General features: G+C 40.8%; 1 protein-coding gene across 2 annotated transcripts in view; it reads right to left on the reverse strand.

Annotated features, from left to right (window-relative positions):
- Positions 1–527: 527 nt before the first annotated feature.
- RPUSD3 (RNA pseudouridine synthase D3) overlaps positions 528–21,660 on the reverse strand; it is a 74,867-nt gene continuing 53,734 nt past the window's right edge. The window contains exons 1-11 of one of the 2 annotated variants that reach the window (XM_078661744.1): positions 21,415–21,487; positions 16,626–16,715; positions 14,113–14,250; positions 11,348–11,502; positions 10,716–10,760; positions 8,697–8,793; positions 6,945–7,052; positions 5,673–5,757; positions 2,795–2,921; positions 1,814–1,953; positions 528–747 (exon numbers count right to left, since the gene is read on the reverse strand). In XM_078661744.1, coding sequence (XP_078517870.1) covers positions 556–747; positions 1,814–1,953; positions 2,795–2,921; positions 5,673–5,757; positions 6,945–7,052; positions 8,697–8,793; positions 10,716–10,760; positions 11,348–11,502; positions 14,113–14,250; positions 16,626–16,627 — 1,089 coding nt within the window. In that variant the 5' untranslated portion in view covers positions 16,628–16,715; positions 21,415–21,487 and the 3' untranslated portion in view covers positions 528–555. Of the gene's footprint in view, positions 748–1,813; positions 1,954–2,794; positions 2,922–5,672; positions 5,758–6,944; positions 7,053–8,696; positions 8,794–10,715; positions 10,761–11,347; positions 11,503–14,112; positions 14,251–16,625; positions 16,716–21,414; positions 21,488–21,660 lie in introns of those variants that run through there. The other variant, XM_078661743.1, reaches the window with a different exon arrangement.

Genomic DNA, 21,660 nt, shown 5'->3' on the forward strand with positions numbered 1-21,660 from the left:
GTATAGTGTCCTCGAAAACAGGATCACACGCAAATCTTTGCAAGTTACAGAAGCCTCCAAGCACCCTCAGCCTTTGGCTCCATTCACACTCTTGACTCAACAGACACTTAAGACCCAAACGTTCGATAGGATGAGACATCTTCAGAAAGCTTATGAAGGGATTCTGTTGAGTTTGATGCAGCTGGGGTCTCCTTCATGGGTTCCTCTGATTTAAAACATGATTTCTGAAGTTCTTTATAAAAAGAGGTGTAAAAGCATTGATGCCCCACATCCTGTTGGTTTGTTGCTTGTCTAGCCCCTGCGTATTTTGTCGATTTTTTTTTCCCCTTCACGGAAAACCATTTGTAGATCTACTCTATGATCATGGCAGTTTTGTTACAGCTATTTGAAAAAAAAGTTCAAACAAACAAAATGAATAAAAGGCACTTGTTTGAGGTAAGTAATTGCTACTCAGCAGATGTTGAATCATATCTGTAATATAAAGTATATATTCCCAGATAACTCAATGAAACATGGAATCAGTCCTCTCTGTGCAAAAATCCTTCAGAATTCAGTTTATTCTTGCATGGTCAGTCCTAGTAGCTCAAGAGTCCTTGTGAAAAAAGGTGGCAGAGGGGCGGTAACAGTGTGGGTGCTTCCAGATCCGCCATCTGGGATCAGGAGCTGGTGCAAATGTAGATGAAGCGGCATCCGGTGCATCTGTTGTTTCAATATGTGCATCTTCTGCAGTAGGTTCTCCTCCAGTACCTAGCAGTCAAAGAAAAAGAAACAGCAAAGCTATTTTCACAAAACTCCTTAATAAGGAATGATATACTGCATCTAATAAATCAAATATCCATTGACAGAGATGTTGGCTATGTCTTTCTTTTAAATATAGAAGCACCGAAAAAAATGTATTTGTTTTGCCAGGGCTTATTTAAAATCACAAAGTTTGGTATATCACATTTCTTTTGCTACTCTTGCTGTTTCAGGCTAATCCTTCCTTTTTTTGTGTCAGTTGCATCAGAAATAGGCATATGCCACCTAAATCATCCAGAAAGTCAACAAAATGTTATCTAATTAGTCAATTATATAAAGCAATCAGAGAAAAGAGAACCATACCCTGGTTGAGAATAACAAGAATAAGAGATACAGCAACTGCAAAGTTGTCCCATTTTTTTGCAACTGAGATCCTGTCATAAGTCACATTTTGGGGGCTTTTCTGGAAATAATCTGGAAACGATCTTCAACATCTCACAAAGTTAAGGAAAGTAGCATCAGAAAATGAAATATGTACCACAGAGAGACATACAAATGTGCTAAATGTTTGGTGATATCAATTTAGACAATCCCTTATTGGGGGTAGCAGAAAATACATGTAGAGAAAGAAAAGCTACAAGTGTTAAAATAGTTCTGTCCCTCAAAACACATAGTCATCTAAGCACGCAGTGTTGACTAATTTCTAATCGGACGCTAGCCTTTTAGGTCTCAAACTTTGGCCCAGGTTAATTATCCACAACATTTATTCACACTAAACTTAATATCTCAATATATGATCTTTGGACTCTGTTTTAGCAAGCTTTTATTGTTAAAATGTTTTTTATAATTTGTTTTCGGCTATAAAACTTGCGTCTAAGGCCATTAAATAATTCTATTCCAATCTTTACCTGTTGGGGAGTTGTTTCAGTTCAATACACAATAACATCGTACAATTATTTCGAAAATGGCCTCTACCATTGACGACAGAACAAAGGTTATTGTTACAATTACACCTGGAGTATATGTAGAGCTTTCAGCTATATACAAATACATTGTTCCATAGGCCATAATTTACCTGTGTACGGGGCAGAGCATCTTCAACAGGCAGAAAAATGGTCTGTCCCAGGACCTTTCCAACTCGGGCAGAGTAAACATGGTCCCCGAGAATGGGAGAGAGCTTCATTGTGGCATGAACCTGAAGCTGACTCTGAAACGCTGAAATCCAAGAATTAATGAGTAACTGAATCTCAAATAGCTCAGGCACAGTGAGTAAACAACTCTTGCTGCTTCAATGAATTCAGCATTTTAGTTCTTGAGAAACCAATTCTTTCATCAGGACATACAGGACAGCAAGACAAACCATATAATGAAAGAGCAACCTAAAAACCTGATGAGTCAATTGATACACCTGTATAAACAAAGAAATGGAAGAAGATCTAGATAGATCGATCAATAGATCAGGATATACAAGGGGTTATCAATGTATGTGGGCAACTTGTCTCCTTTACCCCATCACATAATTTTCAATGTCATTTATATTAGTCATAAAAAACGGGCTTTCGATACAAATTTCCCCTCAAAATTGTTAGCAACTCTATGTCTGATAAAAAATGAAAAACAGATAAACATTGGTTCATCTAGTGGATACTAATAGTGGACTGGGCTAGACCCACTAAAACCACCTAGTGTCCCTAAATGGTGTATATTTCACATGAAGCCAAATGACAATCACTTTAATCATAACACTGGGATGTCAATTTTTAATGATGATTACGAAAAATGTGCAAGCCCTGTAGAGCATTACACAGTAGTTTACATACTTATAGACTGAGAGCTTAAGGCTAAAAAGTTCACTGGAGCAAGATGTAGGTTTAACAGAAAAGTTAGCATTCCCAGGACTCTAATCATAAGCATGCATAATATATGGAAACATGTAAAAGTTTTTTTTTCAAACATGAGTCAATAAAACAATTTTGTAACAGAAGGGGTGAAGTGTAGAAAGTGCTAGCATGTTATCGAGATAAGAACACAGTGTAGTATTGAGCCTCAGACTTACAACTCATGGGCTGCAGCTGAACTAACGCACATCCATCCGAGGAATCTAGAACTTTGTAGTAAGTCCGGGTTCTCTTCACTTCCTTCTTTTCTAGGCTGCCACGGGATGGGTATTGTACTGGGATAACCTACACCTCGAGAAGACAAACATGGGAATAATTCAAAATCAGTGCTGCCCAAACAATTTCTCATCAATACAATGCTATCAGCCAGAAGTATATTTTAGGGAGACTTCAGTACTGGCTGGGGAAACTAAATTCAAAAGTCATCTTGAACTTCACAACTTTCTCTGAATACCTGACATCAATTTTCCTCACATCCAAAAAAGTTCAAACCCATGACCTCATCAATTCTTAACCACCACTAGTAAAATACTTCCCACCACTTGAAGGTGACCTGTCCATACCTTTTAGCATCATGATCAACAATCTCAACCGACCTGGGAAAATCTGGGTATGACAAACAAGAATTACAGAGTCTACCCTTCATGGCTTGCAGCTAATCTGACCCTCCTGGATAAGGACACAATTCACCAACAATAGAATGAAACCCCTCTTGACAGATCGAAGGCTCCTATTATTACTCAACTTTTCAGTAGCATTTCGCACAGTACTTCTTCAGTTACAACTGCTAGAATCCAGAATGGGGTTCGATGGCTACAACTGGAGTTGTTTTTCCACATACCTCCCTATTCGAAACCAAATAGTCAAGATAGTGAATCACACCAGATCTTCTGCTCCAACGAACGATGTCATTTCGCAAGGATCTACTTAGAATCCCTGAACGAAGCACTAATAGTCTTTCTCTGAGGATAGGAAATTATATCTAAAGACATTTAGCTTTAATTATATTTTCTCCCTTGTCCTGAATCTCTTCAACAATGAATATCAAAAAACCTTCTCGTAATAATTTCCACAAAAACAGAGTTCATTTTATTACTCACAGACACAATAACATTCAGTACAGGTCTCCGGAACAAACGGAAGCTCGATGATATCCACCCATCGTTCTACTCTCAGTAAACACTATGGACAAAAGCCTCCCACTGTCAATGCACTTAAAGAAAGCGAGCTGACTCTTCTTTGGTCTTAGACTCACTGAAGAAAATGAAACACCTCCTACAACATGATCACCTAAAAACTATTGCTTATCTCTTTGCAATAATAACAGAAGCCCACCCAATCCTCCAAGGTCTAGATAGAGACCATTTCCCATGGCATAGCCCACCACATTTCTACAAAAAGAAACTTCGATGATCTCTCACTGGTGCGGACATAAACACATTGGCTTTCAGTCCAGGCCAGAATAAAATGTAAAATCTGCTGTGTAAAGCATAATGTGCTGTATCTGGGCACCCCACCTTACCTGGCAAACGTTTTATACACATTTTAGCACAGACACTCCAAAATGTAAAAGGTCTTTAGATTTAAAACACTTACTTGTACGGCCTCCAATATATCACGTTCTCTTTGCATCTTAATAATACAGAATTAGACCTCATCTTCTTGAGAAAATGGATGAAAAACTATTGATCCCTACTTCATTTGAACCAATATCTACCTGGGTTGTCCTGTACGAAACATGTCGACCAGGGAGGGCATATTAATTACACCCTACCCAACCCCTTTTTAACATTTCCAGCTGGAGAAGTGAATAAAAGATATTTTTCTACTAGCCAGGAAATTTTAAAAAGTTTATTTCACTAGTCACCACACTCCCTACCACTCCCACTACCCACACCACACATAGCCCATCACAAAAAATAGTGCTCCCACGTAGTCGTCGGTCGTAGCGGGACGTAGAGGAACAGGAAGACCTCCACGATGAAGCATGACACTATGGGATTCATGGTGTGTGAGGGGTATTTTAAAAACACATAGTGTTCCTCCTGGACACTTCCCGGAGTAACAGCACCCACCTCTGTGCACATAACGCGAGTAATTATAAAATATAAAAATATCCAAGGATAGAATCTCAGTGTTTATGAACTTTGTCCTGTATATCCACTTAAAAACTGCTGGCGGCTCAGCCCATGTATAAACCAATCTTTATGCCACTCACATGGGGAATTCAGGTGGTGGTGACTGGAATCCTTGTTAAAGAGGCTGAACCTTCGACATCTAGAGTCAGTGGTGGTCAATGGCCGAGCATATGTGAGCATAAGTAACAGTCAAAGATTACATATGGGGAGTCTGGAAAATTAGAATTAAAGTGATGCCAAAGAAGGTAGTCTGAGGAGCAACGCTGATCAATAGAGTAACTGTGTTTATATGGAATAGTGAAACACACAGTTTGATTATAGGATTTTGTTCCAATACCTGCAGATGAAGTACGTTTTTGTACAGTTATTAGGACACTGAAATGGTTCTAACAAATTAATGTTTATATCATTGTAACTCAAATGAAAATGTTTTATAAATGATTTTGTGTCATGATTAATGAGATGGCAGAAATGCTGGATATACAGATGTGAGGATAATATGTATTATTGCCTTTTCAAATATGTAAAAAATGAATGCTTCCCTGTTCTCTGCAATTCTGAAAGAGAGCTGTTTAAAGGATCTGCTCAGGGTCTCAAACTCACAATCTGTGCAGAGAAATCAGAGATTTTTTTAAACAAATCCTTACATGTTAAAACATGTTTTGAGACTGAATATATGGAGTGCTAGGTCTGTTCTGGGGTCTTCAATGGTTCATACACTCATCAAAATAGAAGCAGAAAGCCATGTGAGAGGGTACTCTTATGGCCACCAGGTTTCCTTGACTGTTCAAATGGTCACGATTTCTTAATCTGTCTTCCAGTATGTATGAAAAAGGAGTTACTCTGGGAATGTTTTACCCCTCATCTAACCCCATAGGACCCAGATATTTCTAGTTACCAAATTATGGTCTCCAATGTTTTCAGACTTCAAAGCACCAGTGATTTCACCCTCTTCCGGATCTGGGACACCGATCGTCACTGCACTATGAAAAACAATTTGAAAAGGAATATGTTTAGCACATTTGAAGAGGTAAAACATGGATATATTAGTGCTAACTAATGCTGACCTGTGAAGTTTAAAACACACAACCTATATGAAACAAACTGCGTACAGATCGTATCTAGACTAAGTAAGCATGTCCAACGGTGTAACTTAAAAGGCTTAATCAGGATTTTGCACAAGGTCATTTCATCTAGACCACATTCTGAAGTATTTCTTTCTTGCGAATCCAAATGTTTTTCGATTTAGAATAGGCACCACTAATATTCAGTGATTATATAAATCTCAGGCAAATCCTGCAACTGGTTTTAATTTTGAAGACCGAAATTGCCCCAACAGGTCAGAAAAAACCAGCATAATTGAGCTAATAGCTTCAAACACTCCACAGGAATAGTGTACATAACTCCAAGAACGTACAGCTATTCAGCTAATATCTGCATAATTTCGAGATATGCTTGACAAGGCCAATGCAGCAGCACAGCCTTTTCGTTGCCAGCTACAGCACGACGTTGACACATGTCCTTCCTGGATACTCTACCTCGAATGCGACTGGAACTTAGCGGCACATGTTTAATAATTAGACAAGAAAGTGTGATAGTAAATAAAATTGTTATCAGCTTTTTAGCACTGAATATAAAAAGATGAGCCATTTTCCACTTAAAGTTATTGTGAATGAGGAACCAGAGCTTCACCCTTTCTTTTTTGAAAAGGTGCTCATTTTTGGGAGCAACATGGACTTGTTTTCAGATTTTCTTTCAGCTGATAAAAGGGAGTCATTTACACTCAATTTAAATGGCCACAAGAGGTGCAAACTGCACTTCTTTTGTGACATTAGCGATAAATTTTGCACCAACACGGGCGAGGTTTACACTTTGTGCAGAAAGGTGCTACAACTGCCACATACACCAGCTAGATAAACATGAAAACAAACTGTGCTTCAATAAGGTACAAACAAAAGGTTCCCAATCATCAAAAATGTGCGGTTGTTGAGCTTCAACTTTTCCCAGACCATTCCCAAACAGTACTCATCCCACCTATCTTTAACACATACCCAGCTTTGAAAATAAATCCTTTTTTTCTGCAAAACTGTTCTCAACGCCTCAGTTCTCAGATCAGTGTGCATGGTTCTCCTTTTTGGAGCACTTGCTTTCCTACCATCTGTCAACTCACCAATATGTGGAAACTGGACGTTTACTTTTCCGGGACATTATGAAAAAATCTTCCATCCTTTTAGTGGTCGTGTGACAGCTAGAGAGTAGAACAAGGCCGGAACTTTCCCTGGATTAGTGGAAAAAGGAACAATCGCATTAGAAACTAAATCATACTGAACTGAACCAATTATTTAGAAAATGTATTTATTCAAAAAACTTGGTTGGTGACTTATCAAAGAAATGTAATTCCTCAGCACTAGAGGTTGAAGTGCCACCTTCATGACATGCTGCTCTAAACAAGCTCCCAGGTGGGGACACCAATGTAGGGTTCCCTACTATACTCATTGCCTTCGTGAGGAATCATTTTGGATTGCTGCGGTTCACCCCACCCTTTTTATAATAAAGGGTGGGAGTTTACAGAACTATCAATCCTCTTGAGAAGACATTTTAACTCTATGGGGAGAATGGCAGCAATGCCACCCTAAGACCTACATACAAGGTGCTGCTCATTGTCAGGAGTTCGCAGAGATTAACAGTGCTAAGGATGACTCCTGGCCATAATAGTCACTCCACCAAACTACACAGAGAGGGATCCTTTTGGGGGAAGTCTATTTCAGGATGTCTAGCATATTTTAAGCCCATAGCAAACAGAAACTGAGGCGACGGTAAAGAAGACCAGAGATTCTTCATAAAGCATCTGCTACCGAGCTTGCGCCTAGAAATATCATGCCAGATGGACAATGTGTGTCATCTCCATCACTATCCACAACTAATGCAGCCATACTGCAGATGATCAAGACCAGTGTATGCTTTCATATCAGAGTGTGGCTTTCTATAAGAAAATTCCTTAAAGCTGTTAACGCGTAAGTAAAAGTGTTTAATCAAGGCGAATGCCTAGCACCTGGAAAGAGTCAAGAACTCTCCGACAGTAGTTATCTTTCCTACGGATGGGATGAAGATTCGTGGGAGTAAGTGCCTTGCCCGTCCAGAGATGTGCAATATGAAGGTCACCGGTTTGAATAACTGCATACATTTACCATCCCCAGATCACTTACGAATAACCTCCATTACTCCAAGAATCCCCATTTTTCCTTTCAGTAGTCAATGGCCTTGTAAAGGAACCCCTATAACCAATAAAAATGCTATGCATACTGGTATTAACCACCACGCCTCTTCTACAGAAAACTTGAACCACTATAGGCCCTTTCCAACTTACAAACTCAAACAGCGCTGGATGCTGATCTGGGGAGGGGGGCTGCCAATATTTGAAGAATCAGAAGACTGAATATTACTGTCAAGTGATCCATCTGGAACCTCCTGATCCCTCCCTTCCTTTCTTGTCCCAGTTCTTACTGAATTAAGATGTAACCAGGTAGTATGCCTGGGACCTAGTCCCTACACCAAAGAGGACACAAGCTAACTCAATGTGTAATGTTACGTACCCAATGCTAATGATTCTATACAAATGACATGTTGGGATCAAATCTTCCAATGAAATAGTCAGAGCAACATTGCACTCTCCATCCTCATTCTGTAAGTACTGGGACGAGAATGGGGAGTTAAGTAGGTAATAAATGGCAACGTGTGGTAACAAGTCTTAAACACAAACTATCACTGTAAAAGAAGATGCCAGATTTTGGGTTGGAATCTAAAGTAACCCCGTACTCGAAGTCTCCAGCAGCTCATCTAGAACATGTAATTGGGTTGATACGTTTTCTGTCAAGAGTGAACAAGTGCATGTTAGCGGTTTATTCCAGAGCTTTTTACATACTTTGTTGCAGCTTTAACAACATGCAGCTCTTCAGAGACTCCAAGTCGTAAGGCCAAATAAGGAAGCAGCGACATTAGAGTGGCTTCCGACTCCACACCTGTAACAATGGAAAGACACAAAATTATCATATTGAAGGCAAATGAAGTCTGGGCTTCTTTACCCCTGCCTCCCCCCCCCCCCCAGTCTATGCACCAGATTCTATCACATAGCATTCACTGATCAGTAATTTGTTGAAGCTCCTCTGCAGCGCCTAGAGTCTAAGGTTTGGAAATACATTTTGCCCTCTCTAAAATAGCTAAAAGGTGAAACTTTCACTACTATGTAAACGCAGCTCGGGTACAGAACTACTTCACAATTATCAAGATCATTACTACAAATGTATTATTTGGTTCTGTAGAGCAGCCAAATGATGCTTCAAATTGTTTGTGATAAACAGGAGGAAGAAGAGAAGGTACAACTGATGAACCAGCTCAGCTGATTTAAGTTAAAATGTTTGATGGAAGAGGAGGGTGTTTAGGTCTTTGCGTAATTTCCTGCAGTCAGCCTCTTCTCAAAAGTCAAAAGTGATGAGTTCCGAAGAGTAGAGTCTTGAAAATGCAGGGACCTTCTTCTAAATCATTTGTATCTAGTTGGTAGTAACAGGAAACTGGCTGGGAATCGGAACAGTTTGCAAGCTTAAAAAGTATGCTTTTGTCCACAAAATACAGACAGAGTATTCAAACCCTAGAAATAGCCAGAGATCCCACACTCCGGATATCCTTCTTTAAAGTATGGATGGATCCAGTGCTTAATTTGTGGAAACAATAGGTGCCAGAACCCTCATTAGGAAGCCACTTCAGACTGCACCACCCCTGTCAACAGCCAATACAATGATACTTCCGCAAAAAGAAATGGGGAGGTGCAAAAAATCTTAAGGTGTTTGTGTCTCAGATTATCAATATGGAACAGTGTTTTTTTGGGAAAGAATAGATGCCAGTTACTATGCCGACTGCGCTGGTCTATTGGTTTTAAGTCTACCATAAATGCAAGAGGTTGAATTCTAAGGTTATATACTTTCAAGATGTTCTAGAGTTTATGGGCATAATTAATCCTGAATGATATGCAACCCAGTCTTCAGCCTTTCGAATCTTGGCTGGAAGATCATGTGGGAGATTGCCTATTCAGGATTCTAACAGGTGTGCAGTGGCATCAAAGTTTATATAGGGACCACTGGCCTTTGTGCCTAATGTATATGTTTTAGACATTGATCCGGGAATCTGATGGGAGTCACAAGAAGGCTTTAACAGCAGATGTGACACCCAAACGTTACCGACTGAGACTCAATTTAGCTGCTTTGGTCTTGGCCTTATTTTATTCTGGCAAAGCTTGTTTTTTGGAGAAAAGCCGGTATTGACTATATATTGTAAAACGTTTGCCTCAAATTCACCAGGGTTCTTGCTAGTTCTAGGAGATGGGCACTTCAGATGAATCTTTATCATAATAGAAATTTGATGGCCACATTTAATTGGGACACAAAGGTTAGGTCTGAATCAAAAGCGATGGCTAAGATTTTACTTTTGTGCGTCCCTCCCTGGGAAACCAATGAATTGGTGTTGCTTGTGCGCTCAGTGGCACCACATTCTATTGTGTACACTCTGAGTCATGGATCCAGCAACATGCAAGTCTTGAAGTAGTGCGTTACTACAAGTAATTCATCTTCCTCAGTGGAAAATGTCTTGTTATCAAACACAATAACCAAATTTTAAGACTCAGTGTGTTCAAGGATGCAGAAGCAGTTTTCGGCAGTTAAATCACAAGCGTCAAGATAATGTTTGTTTGCTGGTGTATGTTAATCAGATCATATTTGTCTTAGAGTTGGTTGTCAGCCGCCAGTAGATCTGGTCCATCCCAACATCGAGTTGTCTGCGCAAACATTGTAAGTAATATCGAAAAACTAGACATAAACCAGTACTAAAAGATATAAATACAGATTTTACTGTAGCAATTCCCATTTCACAGTGAAAATATGGGAAGATGTACCTGCAATGGACAATCCAGGGGGTTTGCTGACAGCCATAAGAACACCTGCAACACAGACAGAAGGGTCAATCTACATAAGGCATTATTTCAATTTTTTTAGACAGTAAGTACTGGTATAAATCTGCATGAATGATTGTGAGCAAAGTTGCAGAGGATGAAGGGCCTTACATAGAGTTGGTCTGACAAACTAAAGTGTCAAAACTTGGCAGATGTTCCGTCCACCCATAACTAGTGTTGTAACGGGGTAAGAAAAAGGTACGGTCTCTAGAAGGGGCGTGACCAAAGAAGCATAACTAGGAATCCTTAACAAGAGGCATGGTTTAAGGAATTAGGGGAGTGGCTTAAATGTAAACTAAAATTCTGTTTCTCACAGTGTGCCACATGAATAGTATTTGGTTGTCCCAATCCAGATAAACCTATGGTTGTCTCTTCATGCACGACAAAATTGTGATGGAATACTAGTGGTTTGAAACTGTCCTTTAGTTAGTTGAGTGTCTGGCTCCACAAAGGGGTCTTTTCGAAAAGGTGGGGTGGGCATATAATAACCTTCAGTGGGACTGGTACTCTTACATTGGTCATGGATGCTGTTGCTAAGTTTGTGACATGCCTTTAAATGTTTACAGCAAGTATACCTTTCTTATATACAACACTGTTTGCTAGTAGTTCCACCAGGTCATCCTTCGTCAGCTTCCTCAGGTCGATGATGCCAGGTTCCTTCAGGATGCTCCCACCCGCCACTGGGGAAACCAGCCTTTTATCAGTCTGTTTCTGTGGCTTAGTTCCACTCCTGGAGAGCAACAAAAGCATTTTTTGAAAAAATGGTAGGTATTGAAAAAATATATGCTGTTCTACTACAAAGAAAATAAGCATGACTGCCTCAAAAAACAACTGAAGTAAATTATTTAAGAGCTTTTATTGTCTTGTTCCAGTACTTGTTGGGTGACCAACAAAAATACTTTGCCCAGATTTTTTTTTTTTTATTTATCATTGTTGCTGAACACTGTCAGTTCATTTTAACTAAAAAAATTATTAATGGTTTTGTGTTGCATCTTAAAACTGATTTAGAGTGTAGGTTGGACAAGTGTATTTGCTAAGAGTACAAGTTTATTTCAGTAGAATTGTTGTCCTTTGAACAAGTAGACGATTAAAAAACAAAAAGAAAACTCCCCCAATCCAAAATATAAAAATACAGTAACCCAGGTTTGGCTGTATTTTTTGATTGTCCTATATGTATAATTTTATAAAAAAATAGAGCAAGCCGGTTCAAAAGACATGATCACCTTCCTCTTTTTCATGATGTCATGAAAGCAAGGAACAAATTCGACAGTGGCCTTTCAAAAGGATGTAAATGAAAAGGCCAGGAAGGAGACATGCAATCCTGGAGGGCCCTCTCCTCGCCCCCCCCCCTCCCAAAGCAAAGAAAACAATTGCCACCATATTTGCCAATGTCTTAATACATGTGGTTTTCCTTATTGTGTAGTTTGTCAATAGGAAAATGCATCGAGCATATCATGCATGTTAAGTTTTTAAGGGCACACATCTACTGCCTAATGTGACATTTTAGAGAGATGGCCAGAGTGTAGTCTGAACTCTGTCAAGTCGTTATCTTTGTTTTTGGACAGCTTGTCCAATCAAAATGCATTTGTGTGTACTGAAAAGCCTGGATTGCATATTTGGTTAAAATAACAACCAGAGTTGGGCTGGATTAATAGCGTGGCTTAAGTCTTGCCTGCACAAGCCTGGTTATAAACCCACCTTAGTAGGAAGATGCCCTGTAACTCTGTTGAGGAGGCAGAAACAGAACAATGAAGGGGTGAGTGACCTGGCCATCCAAACAAACGACATGGCAGCTGAAAGTACCAGTGAATAGGTTACTCCTGCGGACTAAAGCCTGGCATTAATAGACGGGCAACTCATGCTGGATGATAGAGGCATGCAAGGCTCAATCATGCATGCCTCTACCACGCAGCCCGAACAACCAATGTGACAACCACGCATGCCTTTACCACAAAATGTCATGGTAAAGGCATGAATGGCAAGGGTGTAGGCGTGGCTACGTTTGCAACTACTCTGACCCGCCTCCCTCCGTCCTAAATTACAAACCCCACACCTGCCCCCTGCCCTAAATTACAAAGGCCCCTACCTGCCCCCCTGCATTTAGCCCGAAATTACTTAACACTCTACCTGCGCCCCTGCCCTACGCCCTAAATTAGAAACCCCCTACCTGCCCCCTGCCCTAAATTACAAACTCCTACCTCCACCTGCGCCCTAAAAACGGCCCATTCCTTAACTACTCCCCCAAACCCAGCCCTTAAAGCTATTCCAACCACTTCCTCCAGTCCTAAGCCCTAAAAACTTGTCCCCACCTTAAAAGTGACATGACCCCCTCCCTGAGCCCTAAGAAACTTGCCACCGCCCCCGAAACAACCCCCAGACCTGAGCCCTAAAAACTTGCCACTGATCCCCCCCAACCCTAAATTACAAACTCCTACCAGCCCCCCCCGCCCTGAGCCCTAAAAATGGCCCATTCCTTAATTACCCCCCAAACCCTGCCCTTAAAGCTACCCCAACCCCCTCCTCCCCCGAAAGCAACCCCCAGACCGGCCCCAGCCCCCTTACCTATCAGAATCCACTTCCCGGTCCGACGCTCCGGTTCCAAGTCCCCGCCCATTCCGAACACTAGAGCGCATTTGCCTTAACCACGCATATGCGTGATTTAGGAAAATGCGTTGTTCGGGCAAGCATTGTTACTCTTGTGGGCTTTCGGAACTCATGGCTCTGGCCTCGTAGTTCTGGATGTTTCCCACTCATGACACTGTTGCTACACTGATTGCAGTCAGATGTGTGATTTCTGGATGCAGTCCAAACTAGGCCTTGCATTACTTACAGGACAGGGGCTTCTTGAAGAGGAGTTCCATAGTCTATGTGTAGCTACTTGTGGTCAAATTATGTGAATAACCAGACCTGGTGCCCATCCTATCAGAATCAAAGGGCGAGCATAGTATGAAAAAACCCACAACTTCCACTCAAAGGTGGGACAAAGAAAAGAATGATTTGCAGCATTCTCTACAACTCCAATTATTACATGCCATATGCAGTACTTCAATAGCAGCTTACTGAATTTTCAGTCATTGTTGTCTTGAAACCGCTGCATGCCTGCTGACCTTGCAAACATTCTAGATACAAGGCTTACAACTATCACTTGATCTGAAATTGAGAAATCAAGGATTTCTTTGTATTGGCAACACAGCCCTCAAAAACCCTATTGGGGAATGCATGTTTTCTGTAAAGCAACTCAGGCTTCCAGAGATATAGGAAACATGAGTATGCAAATAATATCATAAGCCCACAGGTAATGAGTACACAGCAAGCCTTCCATGTCCTCGGTTGCACTTACTTGGCCATTCTTTTTGTTGCTGTATGAACAGAAGTTGACTGCAGTTTACCACAGCGATCAAATGTAGGGCGGAGACATCGCAACACAATCACCCATGTTCTACCAGTCGCTGGTAAATACTTAGTAAAACAATTCATCCTAAGGGAAGAAATCATCCAGTAAAAAAAGATGGAAGTAACCGCTATTAAATAGCAATGCCGCACTTCCTTAATAGTAATGGCTTTAGTGCATTGTGCACCACAAACTTAGCTTTTCTCAGGTATTAAAATAGTAGGTGGCTTAATTGTGGCAATTGATGGAACTCACTGTACTGACCTTGTGATGCAAGGCTGAGGGAGAACAGCTGACGTTTGAGCTTTTGTCTTGGCAGGCACTGATCCCTTAGGTTCGATTACCTTCAGATGATGGTCTCAATAAGGCATAAATTCAGCTTTAAAAAAAGTATGAAGTCTTGATTCTTCAAACATTGCTGCTGGAATAGAACTCTCTACGCTGTGGCCGATAAAACCCAGCTGCTAGTACTCTTACAACATTATGTCTGCACTTCTCTTAAATCACCCCCCACCCCCGGGTCTGGAAACCTTTCTCCTCTCTAGGCATCTTGAAAACATCCGACTTTTTCCAGGGTGTAATCTGATGGGCTAGGAGTCAATTACTTAGGGCATCAAAATCTAGGGAATTATAAATGTAAATTGATACTTGTATAGCGCACTACTCACGCGCAAGGGTCTCAAGGCGCTTCTACGAATACCGTTGTGGAACCCATCCTGGCTTTCCCTGTGAGGTGTCCACTCCTGGGCACCCCCAAGGTGGAGGCCAGGCATCCTTAGCGTTGTGGGGGCCGTTGTGGAGATTAAGCAAGCTATTGCCCAGAGTTGCAGAGTGGGACTCCATGATTGGAATAGGCACCGAGGCGAGAATTATCAGGTCCGTGGAATTTTTTTAGCCCAAGACCCGCCGAGGCGGGGAATTGAATCCTGGTCCCGGGCTAGACCTCTGCATCAGGGTCTGCCGCTCTAACCATTGAGCCACACTTCTCAACATTATAGTTATCAGGCTCTTATGGGGATGTGTATAAGACCCTCCTACTATTCCTTGGCTTTACATAATAATGTATATCTGACCTTCATCTAGCCCTCACCAATCCACAACAGGGGATGAAGCTAACCTCATGTGACAGTTAAAACACAAGAATTTCAATGTATAATTATGTATTGTAAAAAAACAGCCAAGTACTTGCACCTCTTGTTTACAGTGTCAAGGTTACTGTTTTGCCCTTCTGGCATTACAGCAGAAAGAAACTCTGAAGGAAGTATTACGGCAGGAGCTGCTGAGCATATGATCTCCTGCAAATATTTGTTGCATCACCTCTCTCGCTAGTGTTTTAGACTCATTGGATATGCGAGGACTTTGAAGAGAACACCACCACCAGCTCTTTTCGAATTCATACTTTAAAAGCATCTAGGAAGGGAATCTTTGGAAACAGATTCTAAATTACTGTTGATGTAAAATACATCCTAGCTTAGTAGTGCAGTCTTTTAAACCTGTTTTTTTAATCGACCATATTTATTCGACACAATATAGTTAGATATAAAGAGGGAAGATATGAGGCTGTGTTTCAGCCTGTAATTTTGGAGAACTCTGGAAACATAGTAAAAAGGAAGCTAGTTGCACTTCCTGCTGAAATGTACACGTAGACATTGCCCACCTTTTAAATAGTTGTTCAAACCGCGTAGAGGAACAGAAAAATGTATAAAAGCCTCACTGCTCAATCTTGCAATTGCAAAGTGAAGTGATATTGTATTGCATTGGTTTAACAGTTCTGACATGCAGTTAGCCAGCGACTTAGTTGGATTAATGAAAGCAGATGTATTTGTATGTGCAACAATAATTGCATAAACTGAGAAGGGTTTGCAGCCACTGATTAACTTGTTTTAGATTCTGTTGTGGAGGGCAGGCTTGCGACGATGAAATTGATACGGTCCTGTCTTTAAAAAAATCTCTTTTTCATTACGTTGGATACAATATTATGATGTTTTTAGTAATACAAAATAAAGTTATTCTTCCATTCAATCGGAGTCGATGCCTTCCTTGATTAATGCATCTTTCACAAAAAATAATATATATATATATATATATATATATATATATATATATATCCTTCACTTTTTAAGAAAAGAAAACAACCATGGAACCTGAAGATATATCGATTCCTCAGAAAAAGTATGAAGGAAATAGTAACCATCTTATAGCAAATACAAGAAAACAAAACACCTTCTAATTTCTTAATTGTAGTCTGCAGACCACAATTTATCGCCAACACAGGAAATATAATTACTATCTCAATCAACACGCTCCAGAATCAAGACTTTTTTAAAAACCACACAGGGAGCATGAATTACAGAAATACACAACTCAAGAATGCATCGGGGGTGTTGTAGGTGGCTTTCCATAATAGACAGGCTCCGAGCCCTTCCTATCACTTTGCAAAAGAGAGACACCATTTAACTTACATTGCGGTTGGTCCTTTCCAGTTCCAGGTAAACTCATGAGGTGCTACATCGCAGGCAACATGATTTATCCATTAACTTTAGCCACAGTGCCTAAAAAGGAGAGAAGAAAAATTAGGGTTAGTCTTTTCAATTAATTACAGAGCGAATCTCACTCGGGCATGTGAAGGTAAGGCAAAAGAAAGCCATCTTAAGGGCCACCGTACCTCAATACTCTACAAGGATAAACGGGTTTCCAAATGTTTCACAAAACCCGTGAGAAAGGAAAGAGATTATCGTCTCCAAGGCATTTTCGAAGCAGTATAATGGTCCTGATCTAGCAAATTATTTTGAAAATATGGTAATTCCACCCTACCCATAATGCATTGCATGCAAGACAGCACCACGAGTACATTCGGCGGGAGCACCACTGGCAGCCTGTCTCGTCCATGGTATTGGTTTTGGCGGCTTGGTCTGTTCCTAGCGTTGGACTGCAGAGATCCACTCTTGCTCCCCCATCGCTTTTTGTCTGCTTCCCGTCGGTGAAGATGGTGGGTGCGAGGTGGCCATTTTACCTATCTGATGGCCTTCTCGGAGGTCTGCTAGTCTTGGCGCGGTGAGTAAAGCCGCCCGCTGCATTGCTGTGCCTCGACCACAACCCTCCTGTGGATTTTACACCTGACTCAAAGTAGTCTGCCTTTGTTCGGGACCGGTGGGATGGACTGATCCCGGATGTACCCTAGTTGGTGCCGGTCTGCGGGACTTAAACTTATTCTTACCACCGTCTGCCTAATTCCTGATCCCCTTCTACTCTTTGCGTATGTGTACCTGTGTTTATCCCTTGCCCCTCTGCACTTCTCAAGTGTTTGACATTGCTGTTTGTATCCACTTTTAAGTAACCTGTGCAACGATCACATTCTCACCTATGTAAAGTGCTCTGATACCTCCGAGTCTAGCCAGCGCTATATAAATAATTACAATTTTGCATAAGGGAGACATTATTTGTAAAACTTGAAGATATGTGTGAGCACCATCAGAACCCTTAGAGAACTAAAACAGAGTTATTATGCAGCACTTTCTAATGAACACGAAGAGTAGGGAGTAGGCTAGAAGAATTTACTAGAACAATAAAACAACCGATACAAGGAGGGTCCAAGGGAAATATTTAAAGACCAAACACAGTTACATTCCCTCAATAACCATACACATACTGCTGAGTAACTGGAGGCCTATTCATAAAGTGTGAAAAGCATGTCTGACCACTGACCTAATAACTATGCAAGGTACTTCTTCAGGTAAAAAAGTATCCATCAGTCAACTCTTGGTTCCGCCCTTGTCATCATTTGGGACTCCTTTCACCAAGGAGAAAACTCTTGCATCAGTTTTGAATGTACTGTATGCACAAGAGTAACCCAATGTAACTCTATGGGTAAAAGATGTAACCTACTAGAGGTGACTGGGAAGCAGTGCGTGAAAGTGAATCAAAAAGGTGAAAAAATGTGAAGGGATTTAAAAATTGGATAATGGAGCGCTAAATAACTTTATTAGGTGTCTCTCGTATTTCCAAGTCTAAAAGCCAGTGCGGGATCATAGCAGTTTTAACAAATATCTGCTATATTGATGTAAATGGCCTGAAGAAGTACCTTGCATAGTTATTAGGTCAGTGGTCAGACATGCTTTTCACACTTTATGAATAGACCTCCAGTTACTCAGCAGTATGTGTATAGAAGAATTTACTGTCTATAATGCATTTTGGAGAATCTCAAAAAGGGAAATGTGGTGTTCGAGATTATTCATAGCATTTTGTGTGTCTTTCCTTACATCTTTAGCTGATATTTTATATTGGTAGATTGCTGAAGACTGCATTTCTGTAAACCCATCCATCACTCTTCCAACCTACTCCACTTCCTCAACACCAGGTAGTTGATTCTTGTGACTCCTGTTAGTAACAGAGTGGCAGAGGATGAGGATAAATGTTTTGGGTACATGTTATTCCTATGTGAGATCTGACCGAAATCATAACAGCACCAAGACAATTGCCAAACAATCCAAGAGCAATGCCCTCAACATCACAAGAAATGCTGACCCTTGCCTGAATGAACAAATCTTCTAAGTCGTGCTAACGAAATACCTGTTACAGCACTGATACTAAAAGTACGACCCAGTAGCTATATAGTTGCTAAGCACTAATATTCAGAAACAAAACGTTAAATAAATGGGCAAGCATTTATTAAACTGAAAATAAATGCTTGCCCGTTTATTTAACATGTTTTAGACCTCCTTACACAATCCCTGACCCACCCAGGCTCCTACCACCACCCTGCTGGCATCAGTGCAGCCCTCGGTCACACCACCAGCCATACTTTGTGTCCCCTGGGCAGATGTTTGTGAGTACCCATGAATTAGAGTGTCACGTTGCTAAAGAAGAAACGGTAGCAGAAAAGGAAGATAAATTAGGCCAGAGGAAAAGAGGTTACTTGTAATGCTATCCAGTTGGCAGTACATTCTAGCGTCTGGAAGAAAGATGATGCAAATATTGTTCGCTCTATGCAACCAAATGGATTCTAGACACCGAAAAAAGTTTGCAATGACAAATCTTATTTGACCTTCAGTAGCCTTCATCAAGCAACGATCAACACTGTTCAAATTGTGTGATGTTTAGTTATGTATTATAATGGTCCTACTACGTGTTCAATTGGCACCGGCTCGTCCAGATGGGACTTCCCAGATCCCAGCAGTGACCATTAATCTGCTGAATACCAAAACTATACATCCTCGCCCCCATGATTTCCAACATTTGTATGGAGCAACTTGGAGGACTGATGGCTCTACAAGATATCCAAAATCACCAGTGCACAAAATATAGTCAACATAAAGTTTTCCAACATCAAAGGCATTATGAAACTCGGAGACTATATCACCCTCAGTCACACCTGGGTGTCAAGTGCCTATCTCTGCCTGAACTTGACAACCAACAAATGTATCTTATCATAGTCATCTACAGAAAAAACAAGCCCAGACATAGGAAAGGTTCTTTTGATACGGTGGTGAATGATCCACATCTATCTGCAAACAGAAAGTAGTTTAGATTCAACAAACGAAGCATCACTTTCAAACCCACAACACCAAGTAACCTCAAAAAGACTGGCTCCAGCTCCTCCCTTTATGAAATATAAAACAAGTCACCCATTTCTTTAAAACAGGCCTCTTATTTCTCGAACATATGCATATAACTTGCATCTTGAGCAGAGCCTGTGCCAAAAAGTTTCCACATTATTATTTTTAAATCCCGGTAACACAAATACAGTCTTTCATTCTTCCAGGGTCAATCACTTAAGGAACATTCTTCTAACCACGCCTCCTGTATCTCTCTGTGTCTCCAGGTATGAACAGGACTACAAATACCAGAATGCAAAAAAAGCCATGGACTGGATGAAAACAGTCATGGATGAATCGGAAAAATATGTTTGTCTCCTAAGTTCAAAGTCCAGGCTTTGCATGCCTCCAGTACCTGATCAAACCGCCTGATATGGCAATCCCTTAATTTACTTAACGTTCGCATTCTGTGTATCACAATCTTTCATAGTCTTTTATACATGTTTTGTCATACTTGTGTTTTTATTTACAATTCATTGCCCAATCCCATAAAACTTCCCATTGCCTTAACTTCAGTTTTTGATCTCCCTGCGCAGAGTCTTTCTTTATACCGATTGTCATTGCACTTAAACTACTTTCTCCTTGCCTATACTTTCCCAGTAAAGTGTACCTTGTTCCAGTGCTCTTTATTACCTCATGTCTCTTCGCGGTGATCTTCTTTACCTTGCCTTCATTATCTTTACTTTGCTTAAAATGGGATGTGCTTCCCTTTCTCATTTATAAAACATTAATTAAATAAAGAAATAGTGTCTCTATGGCAGTCTCCCCCTGGCTCTACTGTCCGGATCTTCAAGTGTCTCAACGGCACCGCCCAGTCTTTCCAGGGCCTCTAACAACCCTTCCTCCCCAGTCCTCTAATTGTATTCCATAGTCCTTGTCTCCCAATGTCAGTGTCTCCCCAGATTATTAACTTTTTTTATTTAATGCCATTTTATATAGCACGAACATTACCCGAAGGTGTCAGAGTGCTGTACAAAAGAACCAGTTACGTTACATAAGGACTATGGATTGCATGAGTTATATAAGAGATACAAACAGAAAAAAAGTGCAAATTACAAGTTGTAAAGTCATTCAAGGAAAAGATACAAACAGAAGAAAATTGCAAATGTAAAAGTTGTAAAGTCACTCAAAGAAGAGATACAAACGGAAATACACAAAATCACATAGGAATGGTAGTAAGTACAAAGGTCTACTACATATACTAGTGGTTAGAGTTCTATACATACAAATAGTAATACATAAGCAATAAAATAGTGAAACACTCCATAAAACTCAAGAGCTCCAAAGTTTCCAACTCCAGGGTTTTCCTTTGCTTTCAAGGCCCTGCAGCCATTATAATATTACAACTACAACTCCCAGAATGCAAAGCAAAAGAAAAACTGTACCTGGGGACCTTGACAGCACGTTCACAAAACCCATATTCAAACACCCCTAGCACAGTCTCACACATGTCAACCTGCACAACTGCCCCATTCCAACTCCACGATTTATTCACACTCGTCCATTCCAAAAACGACTTGTTCCTGTGTACTCTCGCGCTGTCTCCCTTCCTTTTAAGGGGCAATGTGTGTCCAAGAACAACTTTGTTTTTATGGAGGATCATTTCGGACATTTATAAAAACAGCAGAGCATGCCTTCAGGACACCTTCAGCTTCACCTGTATCTCCTGGTGTCAGATGCACGCGGGCACAAGGCAGCTCCCTCCCCTCTACCCTCTCCTGTTCTGACCCGGAACCGAAGCCACGAGCCAGCGTTGAGTTACGAAGAGTAACCGAGCGCGCTCCATGCAGGGTCACTGTGCTCAATGTTCACCTCGGCGGCCATCTTGGAGTGAGCAGGGTTATACTGCTTAGAGGAGGATTACCCCCAAAGATCTGCAATTAAGACAGGCCCACTTCAAATG

The sequence above is a fragment of the Lissotriton helveticus genome, chromosome 9, assembly GCF_964261635.1.
Source record: "Lissotriton helveticus chromosome 9, aLisHel1.1, whole genome shotgun sequence".
NCBI lineage: Eukaryota > Metazoa > Chordata > Amphibia > Caudata > Salamandridae > Lissotriton > Lissotriton helveticus.